The sequence below is a fragment of the Echinococcus granulosus genome (genome assembly GCF_000524195.1).
Source record: "Echinococcus granulosus chromosome Unknown EG_S00037, whole genome shotgun sequence".
NCBI classification, from domain to species: Eukaryota; Metazoa; Platyhelminthes; class Cestoda; order Cyclophyllidea; family Taeniidae; genus Echinococcus; species Echinococcus granulosus.
In genome coordinates, this window is record NW_020170417.1 from 367,038 (window position 1) to 381,171 (window position 14,134).

At 38.8% G+C, this 14,134-nt stretch overlaps 1 protein-coding gene across 1 annotated transcript; it reads left to right on the forward strand. All coding sequences in view use genetic code 11, as the record gives it.

The window, feature by feature from the left end:
- Nucleotides 1-7,793: 7,793 nt before the first annotated feature.
- EGR_05243 (hypothetical protein) lies at nt 7,794-12,561 on the forward strand (the record flags this gene model as incomplete). Its single annotated transcript, XM_024494492.1, has 7 exons — nt 7,794-7,845; nt 9,374-9,460; nt 10,323-10,396; nt 11,279-11,370; nt 12,076-12,143; nt 12,180-12,323; nt 12,398-12,561. The coding sequence occupies 7 exons, from the start codon at nt 7,794-7,796 to the stop codon at nt 12,559-12,561; spliced, it is 681 nt and encodes a 226-aa protein (XP_024351113.1).
- Nucleotides 12,562-14,134: the final 1,573 nt, after the last annotated feature.

Sequence of the window (14,134 nt, forward strand, 5' to 3'; positions counted from 1 at the left end):
TTTGCCAAAATCGCCTTTTATCTGCTTAATTGATGGACAATTGAAGGTAACAAAAAGACTACTAATAAATGCACAGGTAAAAAGTACTTTACCTGCGTCCCATCCACTTAAGTATTGCACTGTAATGGAAAGTAGTAAAAACAATGGGGTGATACTTAACACTTATTGATGGTGGGCAGAACTGGGTGGGTAGGAGCCGCATCCCACCGAGCATTGTCTCACTGACATACAACGTGTGCCATTCTAGTCCTATTTTATGGCAAAATTATTGCACGTACATAAAACTACTTCCACTCCTTACTTACTGCTTAACCCACTTCATTGACTTGATGCAACCCAATGGGTTTTGTAGAGAGCATGCGGCTTAAAGAATCGAAATGCATCAGTGCCACCAGTCGTCCCTATCTCCCTCTCAGGAATGTCGGTTTAATCTGGTGGGAGTGGCTCGAGTTAGTTCCATCATGAAGTGAGTTTAAATCAATTCCGCATGAGGTCCTCACCATTTGCTGTAAACGCATTTGGAGACAATCCAGTGACACAGGGCACCGTCTACGGGTTGTTTGAGAAGTGTACTTCCTACAGTGAAGTCTGTTAGTTTAGCCTAAGCATTGTTAAGTGGAGCTGGTAATCCTCAGCCTAAAGCGATGTGCGATGCTAGTGTACCAAAAACAACATTCTGTCATATTTGACGTGATGTGAATTAGGAGGGGAGGTTAAGCTGAGGTTCCCGCTTGTCACATATTAGATGATACCAGGCTTTGCTCACCTGCGTTGTAAAGACATTAGAGAACTTAGGCTTAAGCTGTCTGAATTCTGCGGAGGAATGCTTTCTGTTTCTCCACAGGAAGCCTCAATGAGGGGACTGCTGGAGTGACTAGACACCAGAAATGGATCATTTCCTGGGCGGCAGACAACGGTCACTACATAGACCTATCCATTCAAGACGGATGGACATACTCCCATGATGTGCAAGGAATGTTTCCAGTTTACACACAGTTAGGAGTAATCAGTCAGTCAGAATGCGATGTCACCTATGCAGGGCCTCATATCTCGTAACTCAAGATTGAGACCAAGTAGTGGGTGCCTTGTGCTTTCTTGCTTTTCTAGAGACGCAAAGTTATACAAAGCCACCATTCTTCTTAAGAGGGAAGAATGATTAACTACTATGGGGCTGTATGAACTCATTTGCTTTTTCACTATAAAGGCTGAATACAATGACTTTTGTGCCTTCTAAAACGCTTGGAGCAGCATATTATGACAGGTGTTAACATGAATGGGTAAAAAGGATAACGGTTTTCAGTGTTTCGGTTTTGTAGCATCAAAAGGAGTGACCTCGGTCTCCTTAAAAGTGTCACGACATACTCCATTCAACGGCACTACTTCGTTGTCACATGCAAAATGCCGACTGGATAACTCACCCACTTCACAGTAATGTTTCTTTAGCTGGTCGACAAATGAGCAAAGTTGTAAAACGGAAGCATTTGCCTGCTTACCGCATCTGATAGCGCACGACACAGCAGTTGGACAATCTTGGCGTGTAGGTCTTATCCACTAGCCATCAGAACACGCGAGGTTGCTGGTCGGATGCATTTGTGTGTTTGGCGCATCTGATTGCTGTGGCTATGATAACGCAATATTGTGAGCAGTTGACACTTCCATCAACCCTTGCAACAGCATGCGTGGTTCCAAATCCATGTGTTCTCTCAATTGCCAGCCTCATGTCCTTCCTTTATCAACTGCTTTAACCAAAAATTCTGCTCAGTGCATTGATTGAAGTCTGCTGCGATGCAATTCATTTCTGCTGAAGTCGCTTCATCTCTGTGATTCCACTTACACTGCAATGCTTGAATGCATTGAAAAGAAATATCTATTCAAATAAATTAACATCACCATTCCTAAGTCTTTCGCGATGCGACACGAGATTGTGACTTTCATACTTGCACGCTACTGTGTCCTTGAGGAAATGAGTAGCCTTTGCAAATGAATGTGTTTTTATCACCGATTTGTCCATTTTGCCTGTGATTGTCAAAGGTCAAGAAAAAATGCCAATCATCACCTGAGGACATCCCCTTTTGCCTACACTTAAGCCTTCGCAAGTCACCACATCTACGCCAAAGCAGGCATAGCCTACTTGGTATGAGACGGTGCTTTAGAACTATTGTTGGAGGATGCCAACTGATACCCCTTGCTCGATGAACGAAATATGCTATAAAAACCACTTTTATCTAAACTAGACAGTCGGTTGGCATGTAGTCTTAAGTGCAGGACACATTTGGATAATGTCGAAGCCTAGGCTTGCTTATTAGAATATGTCGGTGAGGTCCATTTGCTTAGCTGTCAAGGAATTTATCTCTGCAGCTTACTTCTTTGTTGCTGTTCACATTAACCGTGACTGAGGGATGCTCTCGGGCCTAAACAGCGGTTTTTCGTGGCAAACAGTGATGCGCACTTTCTCATTCTCGAACCTCCTGCACTTTCCTCTAGGTGATGCCGTTATCCTTGTGTGACTGGTCGAAAGTCAAGGTACTTACCTGGTTTCTGGGTCGATTTTCCTATTGTAAACACTCCGATTGGTCCTCCACCACCTATGGCTTTGGAGCTCAGTTAAGCTCGATCCGGAAAGCAGATAAGCTTACATTGCATCCATTTTCTAGTCCAACGCTACGACACGGTAGACCAACGCTCCAAGTTAAAACCAATTATTTTGAGGGGCTGACTTGATAGCTCTGTACTCCACTTCCAGTCAACTCATGCAATTTTTGTCACATAGAGGTGCTTTTTAAAAAAATAAAAATAAACAGACAAACGATGAAGTCGACAAGAATGCGTCAGTCATCAAAATAGAGGGTTAGGGGAGGGGAGGGGAAGAGAGAAGGGTGTCTCAAGAGAATGCTTCCCATAAAAGTGGGTAACTGGCAGATCAAGTTACGTGATCACAACTACCGTTCTTTCTTTGTTCTTGCAGAATCATGCCATTATCAGGAAGAATTGGCTTTAGAATATGGTATGACTATGAGGCTTGGAAATGCTTGTCACCGATTTCGATAATGTCGACGCAAATTCAGTGCAGATTGTCAGAGAACACTCAAAACCGCCTTATTCACAAAGTAATTATTTTGTGGTCTAGTGGTTTGTTTAACTTTGAGGGCATTTGTGTCCGCAAAGATTGTGGACCCTACTGTGACATGGCCCTTGGTGTATGGTAATTGCCTCCACAGCTCCTCTTTATTGTAGTAAGTAGCATGTTATTTCGCACTGCTTTAACCGCCTACGACCCTGGAGAGGACTCGAGGCGTTGCAGTTATTTTGGTACGTTGTTTCTATTTACTGACTCATCGTAGAAGCCAAAATCAACTGTGTTGCTATTCCCAACCGCCAAACCAAAGCAATAAATACGGCAAAACTGACAGTATTTTAACTGCCTTAAGTTATAAGACAGATTATATACAATTACTGAAGATTTTTAAAATTTATGCATCCTAGTCTTAAACAAAGAAGAGCTGAATGTTATAAATCAGATTGTGCTACAGGCGATACAATTGTATAAAGCAGGCTTAGCCATAATGATACTGAATAAAGCTTACATGTAGTTTAATAGTTTATATAAATTCTTTGCATTTAATTCTTTATTGAGCAATAACTGTTAATTTTCAAAAAAGAAATGCTTTTATTTGTCCGGAAAGTTCGTATTCAGAGCTGAATTACAAACGTTTTGGATCGTTGAGCTTCCATTTAGTACCCTCAGAGTGGCTAATCACCTATTTAAACTAAAAGCTACACAAATATCATAGTTATGCTCTGTCAAAACCTACCGGGATCCCTACTTAGCAGTCACGTGCGCACACTACGCACCCCCCACTTACACCTGTTTCATTATGAAGGCATCCTCATTTTGCTCTTGCTCACTAATTTTTCTTCAGTTAGAAATCTAGACAGGATCTAAGATGGCCCGTAAAAGCAAAAGTCAGTACGCATCCAAAATGTGGGATCCTGTGCAAAACAAATTGCGTTTAAAAGTCCAACCATTTATGTCACGCGAAGGTTGAGCAGTAGACAAGACAAATGGCCTTAATTGAAGAAAACGAGTAGGCAATATTAATGCGAGGCAGACTTTGGTCAACTAAATGAATAGCTCCTTTAAAGTAACTAGTCTAAATTATAAGCCTTAACAAGGAACAGTGAGAGTTGCATTTAGCCTAATGTAAGATAGAGTATTTTATAAAAATTAACAGTTATTGCTCAACCTTCGCGTGGCATAAATGGTTTGAAATTTAAAAGCAATTTGTGTTGCACAGGATTCCACATTTTGGTTGCGTACTGAATTTTGCTTTTACGGGCTATCGTAGATCCTGTCTAGATTTCTAACTGAAGAAAAATTAGTGAGCAAGAGCAAAATGAGGATGCCTTCATAATGAAACAGGTGTAAGTGGGGGGTGCGTAGTGTGCGCACGTGACTGCTAAGTAGAGATCCAGGTAGGTTTTGACAGAGCATAACTATGATATTTGTGTAGCTTTTAGTTTAAATAGGTGATTAGCCACTCTGAATGTACTGAATGGGAGCTCAACGATCCAAAATGTTTATAATTTAGCTCTGAATACGAATTTTCTTGAAAATTAGAAGCATTTTTTTGTAATTTCAGTCAATTCTAGGAATTTTCCGATTATCTTTCGAGGTGCCCAGACAAATTGGTCTCCTCAATTTGTACTGATGCACCGCTACGTGGCCTTCTCGCCACGATGGTAGCACACTAGCTCCTTACTTACGCATTAGTAAGTAGTATGACTTAATAAAGTATTTTGGTTTATAACAGAGGTACAATATATTTACATCTCTTTTCTGACATACATAATATGGCACAAAGATAATCCCCATTGAAAATAAAATTTATGCATAAGAATTTATCATCGGTAAACATTTGTTACTTTGCCAGGAGGAAAAGGTGGCAAAGAATATGGGCGCCTACAAAAGAAACAGTTGACTGTCTCAAGCCCCTTATTTAATGATACCGCAGTGATGGCATCAAAAAATATTGGCAAGCACCAGGCAAATCCCATAGCTTAACTATACATTTGTCTATTAGTGACTTCTTCCAGACGTCATGTAGAAGTGGCTAACAAATGAGGAATATTATTATACTAACTTTATTCGCTGTCTTATGATATGCCACGATCGCTTTCTTTTCTAGTGAGTTTGATCAGCAAGATATTTGCATATTTTAAAGAAGTAGGACAGTTTCTTGGGATACAGTGTCTACTTACTTGAATTCTTAGGGTATGGTGTGCATCTTTCACCCTTTGTATATCCACTTTGCTTAAATCATTTCATAGTTGGTGCTCTTCGCTCATGCTATTATCACTCAAAACCGGTTTTCTCTTACCATTTTTGGCACTAAAGTAAAAAAACCCAATGCTTTGTTCCCCTACCTTATGTTTAAAATAATAGACACCAAAAGTAAATTTTCTCTGAAGTGCTGAGAGAAAAATATTTGCCGACAGAAACTATCAGTTTTTTTTCCAGCCAATGATACAGATCTCTCTGCTTTGCGAATTAGGCTTAAATGGACAGTAGATATTTGTTCAACCTATGTGGAAGTACAATAGCCAAACAATTTCTTCAAAATTACATAACAAATTAAAAAAGTGGCTTATTTTGTGTTACAAAATAAGGGCCTCAGTGTTTGCTTCGGCGAATAACATCTCTGTGTCAAGCTGAATCATGGATGTAAGTGAATGGTATGTAGTACTAGACGAACGAATGTTAGAAGAATATTGTACATATTATATATATATATATTTATGTATTTATTTTTTTTTTACAAAATGAACCCAAGAGTACGGATAAAATACTCTTAGATTGAGTTGTTAATAGAGTTTGCTGTTCAATAATGTGGGCTAATTTTGACATCATCACCTATGCCTCACCACAGGTTGTTTTCCCCTCTGTGGGGTAATCTTCGTCTTCTAGCTCTGCTGGTAGCCTTCCAGTTCTTCTACACGTTATGAAATAGTATTTTCGTCCACAGTACTTTAGCTTGTCACGGCATTGGGGAAGACTCGGGGCTTATCAGTGGAAAGGACACCTTTTTGGTTCTTAGCCATGTGTAGTGCCCTTACAAGCAGAAGAAACATTCAACTTATTTTAGAGGTCAAGGAGAAAGTTAATTTAGAAGAAAGTCGAATCGTTTACAAATACAGGGGCAAATATTTTCAATTATTAAGAAACATTTCTTAAATAATTTATGTGAAAGCAAAGTTGTTTAGGCAGAAGTTCTCTTATTAGAGAGAGGATCATATTTCTAGGAGTTGATTTCGCTTTCCACCAATACACACGAATTTGAAATTCCGCCACTACAATGAGTGGATTTTTAAACAAGCTATTTAATTAACACCTTTCAAAATAATAATAGTTGGCTTCGAAATATATCAGCTAGAAATTGTCCTCTCATAATTACTTCCCAACCTCTAATTAACATCAATTATATCATGGAGGATGACATACTTCGGTGACGCGGGAAGGTCGCGGTCTTCCACTTCATATAAAATAGAAGTGATTTATTTTAGCATGTCTCTTCTCTTCCTCCTACCCCAACAACAACAAGAGCAAGGAATTTACTCCTGTACATTTCATTTTCTCGAAGGTTTATTTAATTGAGAGGATGCAGTTAAAAATGAAGTCATTGCTTATGAAAGTCCCTCCGAAGTTTGGGGAAAGGATGCACAAAGCCCTGACCTTTGATAGGACGTGAAGAAAATTTTTGTGGGCACCCTGAGTCATCTATCGTTGCATAACAGGGAGGGGAAAAGACCTAGGCGAAAATAGCGTAAGCGGAAATGCGTACTATTTGCATTTGAAGAGGTTTTTTACCGTGAATTTGTAATATGGAGGGCTTTGTTAATTTCTTGAGCAGCATAAAGTCTACCCTCTGAGTTCAGACGAGCTTCGCCGCTACATCAGACAACTGTCTGGACATAGCCAATAAGAAATGAGTAAAACATGGAGGATGCGTTATAAAGAAGGCATAAAAAGGGTTCAAAATTAAATTGCAAAAATTTACGCGATGTTATGACATTCGAAACAAACTGTAGCATTTTTAGGTTGAAGTCTTTCTCTGCGTAAATATTATCAAAGATGTTTTAACCACTCAGGTAAAAAAGAAATAAAACGAAACATTTTAAAGTCAGTGGTAATATTTTAAAGTGCTATTTTAGCCAAATAATTGGGAATTTTTTTTAAAACTGGGAATCCTCCATGAAATTTTGTGGGTGCTCTTACTTTTATGAGTTAGCAGCCATAATAATTTCATGAATGTCTTCTAATTCTACCTACGCCATCAGTCTGCTGGTCAGGAAGGTCTTAATAGAATTAATTTTCTCTACTTTTGTAGGAGACAGTTAGTTGTTCATTTCCCTAAAATAAACCTCTAATAAGAATGCAAAACTGTTTGGAAAACTTAAGTTTCAAAAGGTTTTGCAGCTCACTTCATCTTGGTGGGAAAAGGGAGATGTGATGAGGCGACTAGTTTAAGATATTGAGAAAGGATGCCTTGTTAAATAAGAAAATTTTTCGAATATTTACAATCTTTACCCTATTCTGCTTAAATTAACTACTCAATGTGGAAAGGGGCAATGGATGGTAGTGTCGTCACCCACTTTACTTCACCAACGCCGCCGCGCTCTGGTCACCAAAGTGTTCTGTTCTCAGTGTGCTGCCACTTCTTCATAAGAATAGGGGAATTTGGAAAGTTTTTTCTTAATGAAGATGTCTTATCTGCCGAAATATATCCTCTTCGAACATGTTATATACAGCCTACGCCGATCCTCCAAAACTTCGCACGTGTGTGACAGGTAATGCGTGCATAAATGGTATTATAAGGTAACCAAATACTTTACAAAAAGGCATAAGACAACTGAAATGGTTCTTAAAACATCTTATTTGCACAAAATTTTCCTATAAAAACACCATTTTAGACTAAATGAACCACGTCCAAGCCACCCACTCTTTGCTCACACCCTTATTTCCAAATGACTATTCTAATGTGCATGGGATTAACTGATACAAAGCCGGGGTGATTATTCCCAGAAAAACTAAAAAACAGGGGATTAGAAAGGGGAGGATGAAACAGTACCGTATCATATTCTATGTAAGGTATGGGGTGGTCTCAAGGGCAAATTTTGCAGCAATGATTTATGAAGTCTTGGATATTCCCTTAAAACGCATGGGACCTTATTGCGAATCATCCAACAACCCGACAAAATTTAGCATTCTGCATGAAGTTTGCAGCGCATAAATTAGTCTGCAATCTGTCTTGCCTACACAGCGTAAGTGTAGTATATCCCTATGGCTCTTTGGGAATATGCCAATGATATCTGTGCTTGCTTGGCAAACACTGCAATTTCAAAGCTATTTTTCATCACAAGCCAGGTAGTCTGTGTGTCACTGAATTAGAAGCAAAAATGGAAGATATGCTTTATGAGTAGTAAAGGGTAAATTTGCAATCCTTAATAAGTGGAATGATTTCTTTCCTAGGTAACTTCTACTACTTTTTTCCCATTTGAATTTCATGCAAACCGCTTGTTTTGCCAATCGTGTAACGTTGGACGTAATAGAAGCTGTTCCTGGCATGCTAATCTTAAGTTACTTTGGTCGGCTTTAATGCACAATATTTCATTACCATTAACGGACTTTCTTCTTGGACGTGACACCACTTTTCAGACTATTTGTGGGCAATAAGCTCTGCCAAGGGGTGACCCTGAAGAACCCACCTTTGGAACCAAATTACACTAGGCTTGTAGCAGCGATAAATACAGGTCGTAGATGTAATTCCTGAGAATTAGGCAAAATTGGAGATCGTTATTAAGAACCGATAAATGGACGCATATCTCATCTTCTATAGCATTTATGTAAACACTTAAATGCATGTGACATGACGAAGACCACCAAAACAAGTTCTATTCAATTTACATATTACCTATATGGCATTGCGATGGCATCCACAGCTTAGATAATATATTTCTTAGCGATGCGGAGCTCGAAGGTTTACCTTTTTTAATAACTAAAAGGGTGTCAATCTTGGATATTAATGAACGAAAATCAGCCCATTCATTTTTGACACAAGCCCCTTTTTAAAATATTAAGGGCTGAAATTTGAGAGTGCTTAACTGTGTGTACACCTGCATAGGCAAATAAGCCTCCTCAGCTTGTACCTCAGCACCGCTAGTGGCCTCCCAGCTCGTTACTCATTTGTTAGCATGTAGTATGTTCCTCTATTATAGTTTTGACTTATTACGACCTCAGCGAGGACTCGGAACGCTAAGCAAATACTCAGAGCTCTATAGAACCAACGCGGCCACAATAATTGTCCTTCGAATGCAGCCTTCTTAGATACGCTAAAAGTGATAATAAGGAAAATTGATTCAATTAATGAGTGTGCTAATCACAAAGCCAAAATGTCAAATCAAAGTAATGGAGCCAATATTTTTTTGCAAAACATCCCCGGGATAGATTATAGCGTCCCGAATCTTCCCCAAAGTCGTAATAAGCCGGAGTAGCATGGCAAAACATGCTATTTACTGAGGTGCAGAGGTGCTCAGAGGCTGTCAACATGGTCCGAACGTCATACCACGTAGCGGACGTACAATCTGGGGGGGCTGAAGCACTTACATGGCTAAACAAAGTTAGCTGACTGCATGGCCTCATTCTTTGTTTTAGCGTCTTCCTTGGTGCTCCCCTTAGTCAAACCCCCAAGTCAATCATCACAATTTTCGGTAATCTCACCATGTCTGGAGGTTAGTCCCAATTGTAAATCGTGTTGGGGAAGTAGGAATTCATGAACCGCATGCTTTTTAAGACCAAGCGATACTCAACAAAGTAGTAAGGAAGAACATACTCATTCCCAAATACAGACCAGCTTAAAGTCTGCTAAGATAACCCAATGCCTATGCCGTGGAGGGGGAATGGAGACCACTGTGCCCGCGTAGGAAGACACATCCAGTCTAATAAATTGCCAATAACAATAATCTATTCCAAAATATTACCTAAAGGGTAAGTAAAGACTAAAATTTGTGATCATTTGAAACATGGCCAATTTTCCTTTTGAAAACAATTCATGATCAAAACGGACAAAAGTTTATTTACACAAGTAAATTTGATGTTTGTGTTTTGATTCCACTTTCTTAAGTGGCAAAATCATTTAAAATAATGATTCATGAGGCTGACAAACAAAATAAAATCTTCATTTTCTACTTTTCCTTATAAGGGGCACATTTTAGAAAGTGATTACGCAACGCGTGGACTATCATTATTATGTGTATATTATAAAAAGCTGGCGACATTTTTCAAAGCATTCTAAAAACATTTCAAAATAAAGCAAAATTATCCTGCATAATTTTTGTACATGTAAGAATCTTGCAGTTATCAGGCCAATTTCTTGTCTTACTTTAAAAGCGAATTTAACAATGAGCCATAGAGTTTGAATGAAGTCTGTTATAGAAATTGTCAGGGGGAAAAATAATGAATTTTTCGGAAGAAAGAGCTAAGGAAAGCTCGGACATAGGAGGTGGAAGCGATTCTACTAGTCTAGACACTAATATAATGCTGGTTCTGTTGTACAGCACAGTTATCGGAAGAGGATTATTCAGTAGCCTGTGGACACAAAAATTATGCCTCCGCCAAAATTATGATGAGCCAAAGGAGTAGACAGTGGCTGGGCGGCTAATGGCATGGTCCGAAAGCCATGACGCAATGCGGACTTACAACCTGCGGAGACCAAAGCAGTTGCATAGTCAATCGCACAGCTGAACAACACGCTAGGCCGCAGTTTACCCATCAACCTCTAATTTGTGCATTAGTAAATTATAATCTAGATGAAAAGATTTTAACATGACGCTTTATTTCAAAAAACAGAATGGAATAGGAAGAAAAGGATTCCTAATAAAGCTCTACAATGCTCTTACGTAGGCGGACTGCGCATTTGTAGGTCGCATTAAAAGTGCGTTATCAAGTTCTTTTATTATTTATAAAACTTTGTACTCTTAACTTAAGCAATTATCTACAAATATTGTCTGGCAACCAAATATGGTCCGACTATTTTAAGGAATTAAAATACAAGTAATTACTGAAAGCTCCGTTAAAATCATGTTATATACTATATTTCCCTTTGTAACAATGATGCAATTTGCAAATTCCACTTTTTTCTTTACAAAAAGTGTTGACCCTCTGGAGACAAAACATCTGGTCATAGTAGCTCCTTCTACTTTATTGCAGATTTTTTCCCGATAGTTTGCTTTATTTCGCTTATCATTGCCCAATGTCGTAAAAGTGATGATTACCCCGTGGAAAAAATACAAGGAATTAGGGAGGAGAGAAGTGTTGTAAGGACTATCTCTCCCTTCCTTCATTTCTTTTCCCAATGTTCCCCACTTCATATTCTAAGCTATGGGGTGTGGTCTTCTTACGTCCAAATTTAGCGACATTTTGCGATCTTAATTTGTTTTTTTTTAGGCATAAACAAAGAAATTTAGTCCCTATTTGCCCATTGGTCACGCAGAGTATCGCTATGTGTCTTTTTGCGTGGGTTGGTATCTTAGGCAAGAACTTTATGATAGCCTGAGGATGAAGTAAAATCGTAGAATTGGGTGCAATTTAGGGGTGAATGATGACATTATCAATCACCTAATAAACTTCGCAAAAGCCGTTTCTCAGTGCAAGACAGTCAGCAATTCAACAATCTGAAGTGCGTGATACAATGTTACGACCCGCGTGAAAAGGCTGATAAAAGTTGGCTGCCCTTGAGACTCCTTTTTCTTTTGTTGCCGTATATAGGGCGGATCCCAGTTTCCAGTTAGGGATTCACCACTAGCGTTTCTCCCTTGATTTTGGTGACACATTAGCCTTAAGCTATTGTCTTCAACAGCAGCACGTAAATCGTTGTAATCAGAAAAAAAGTGCATTCATGTCCAGGAGCCATCTATCCTCAGATAATTTATTAGGAAAATTCGTTCTTTAAGTGCCTCTCAGTGGCATGCTTTGTCTCTCTACCTTCCTCCATCTGGCTGGGACTTTTATAAAATTTGCAGATATCTATCTATTAAAACAGGTTTTATGGGAACTTTAGCAGAAATAGCACAAAACTTTCAGATTTATGGTAGAGAAGCCTGTTAATCTTATTTCACTTGATAAGAAGCACTTACATATTTTGGACAAAATTATGCCTCATTAGTGTGCATGATTATGCATCATCTTCATGGTATTGACTGGCTTTTATGCTGCGGAGGTGAAGGGACTGGCAAAGCTGATCCAAATGAGCTACAATTGCGCTATTATTGTAAATCAAAGAAGGATAGCTAAGTCTTGAGAGACCCGCAATAAAGTTGGCTCCAAAACCGCTTTTTCTGTTAGCAACCGCCCTAATATCATGCTCTGCCTATTATTCGATAATGATTCGAAAAAAATTGCAGCACAATTTAAATGAGAATACTGAAAACATTCGACTAATTTTTAATCAAAATATCATTAGTCCTGTTAAGGAATTGCAGCGAAGTAAACCAGATGAACTAGAATAGGTGGAATAGGTGGCACTCATCCTTCACTGCGAATGCCCCGAATCGTCTACGATAATCTACGCAGACTAGGCGAAATTCGTCAAGCAACTCATAATACCAGAAGCAGGAGAGTGACCAGATATATCGTCTACAACGATGCCAAAAGTGGGAAAGACTGAATAGTAAAGCTACGTTCGTTTGAAAAATGTATTAACTTGTGTAGACTTTTATGGTTTCCGCTACTCAATTTTTTTAAAATTGGACTTGAGTTGATAGTTAAATTGCAAATGCTCCTTGATTTTCAGTTTTTTAAACCCAAACGTTTACATAAGTGCCATAAAATGCCAAGAGAGGCAATCAAATGAATAGCTATCTTTTATCTCATTTATGGGCTCCATTCTTAATCTTAAATATTACATTCAATTCGACCCTTTTATTTAAAACTGGGTAATGTTACACGTTGAGTGAAAATTTTTGACTAGCCGCCATCACTGAATACGCCTGTGGAAAAATAGAGCAAATGAAGGGGCATCAGGTCTCTGAGACACGATATTTAGTTCTCTGTTCAAGGCAAAACTTTAAGAGGTGTTTACAGTACCTCTGAGTCAGTTCTTCATTTGTAGATAGGCATAATTCATTACAAGAGGGTGAATAGACTGGCAAAATCAAGACGGTATTAAAAGGCTTCCTTTTATGAGTACCTTCGAAACCAACAGCCCATAGGTGATCTTTCTTCTATGACTTTTTTTATTCCGCTTTTTGTCGCTTACCACTGACACCAAATTTAACGTTCCCGCGCCACCTCTAGTGATGTCAGAAGGGTTGTTCAACATTAGTCACTCCTACCGCACTTTGCCCCGTTGAAATATCTAGAACCTTATATCCTGTAAATTGTTTAGCATATTCAAGGCAGGCGAAAGAATAATACTTCATGGAATTAGCTCAAAAGACACAATTTCTCCCCCTTCCCTATTCTACACTGGCATGTAAGGCTAGGATGTTTGCTGAAACTCCCTCACTTTACCTGCAACAAAATTTCGTTGTCTTTTTATTTCAGGTGCTTTAGCGTCCATTTTCTGGGATTAATGAAGACAGTTATTGAAGCATCCACAGTGGACACTTTTTTTTGGTAGCAACAGGAGAGCCTTTTTATTGCACAATGTTCGATCAAAGAAAATCAAGGACTTCCGTTGTACATGAAACTCGGATTATGCGAGGATAATGTGAAGGCGCAGGAATATCTGATGTCTTTGGCAAACACCTCTGAGGGTGAGTAATGATTGTGATTATGACTGTTAGTTTAGCCTTAAAACAGTGCCTGAGTTACTCAACACCTAGAACATCCCGAGATCCGTCTCAACTAACACATATGTGTAGTCATATTGTCTCAAACTCCAAATTAAGTTCATGTTTAGTCTTCATAATAAAAATCCTAAAGCTTGAATTTTTCGTGATTTTTTTTGAATTCTCATTTAAGGGCCGAAGTTCTCCTAATTCAGGCCAATGATTTTTTTCCTCCTGTGTAAAAACGGTCTTTCAATTAAGTTTCCCTTCCCTTTACCAATACAGACTTGAAAAAACCTTTCTACTGATT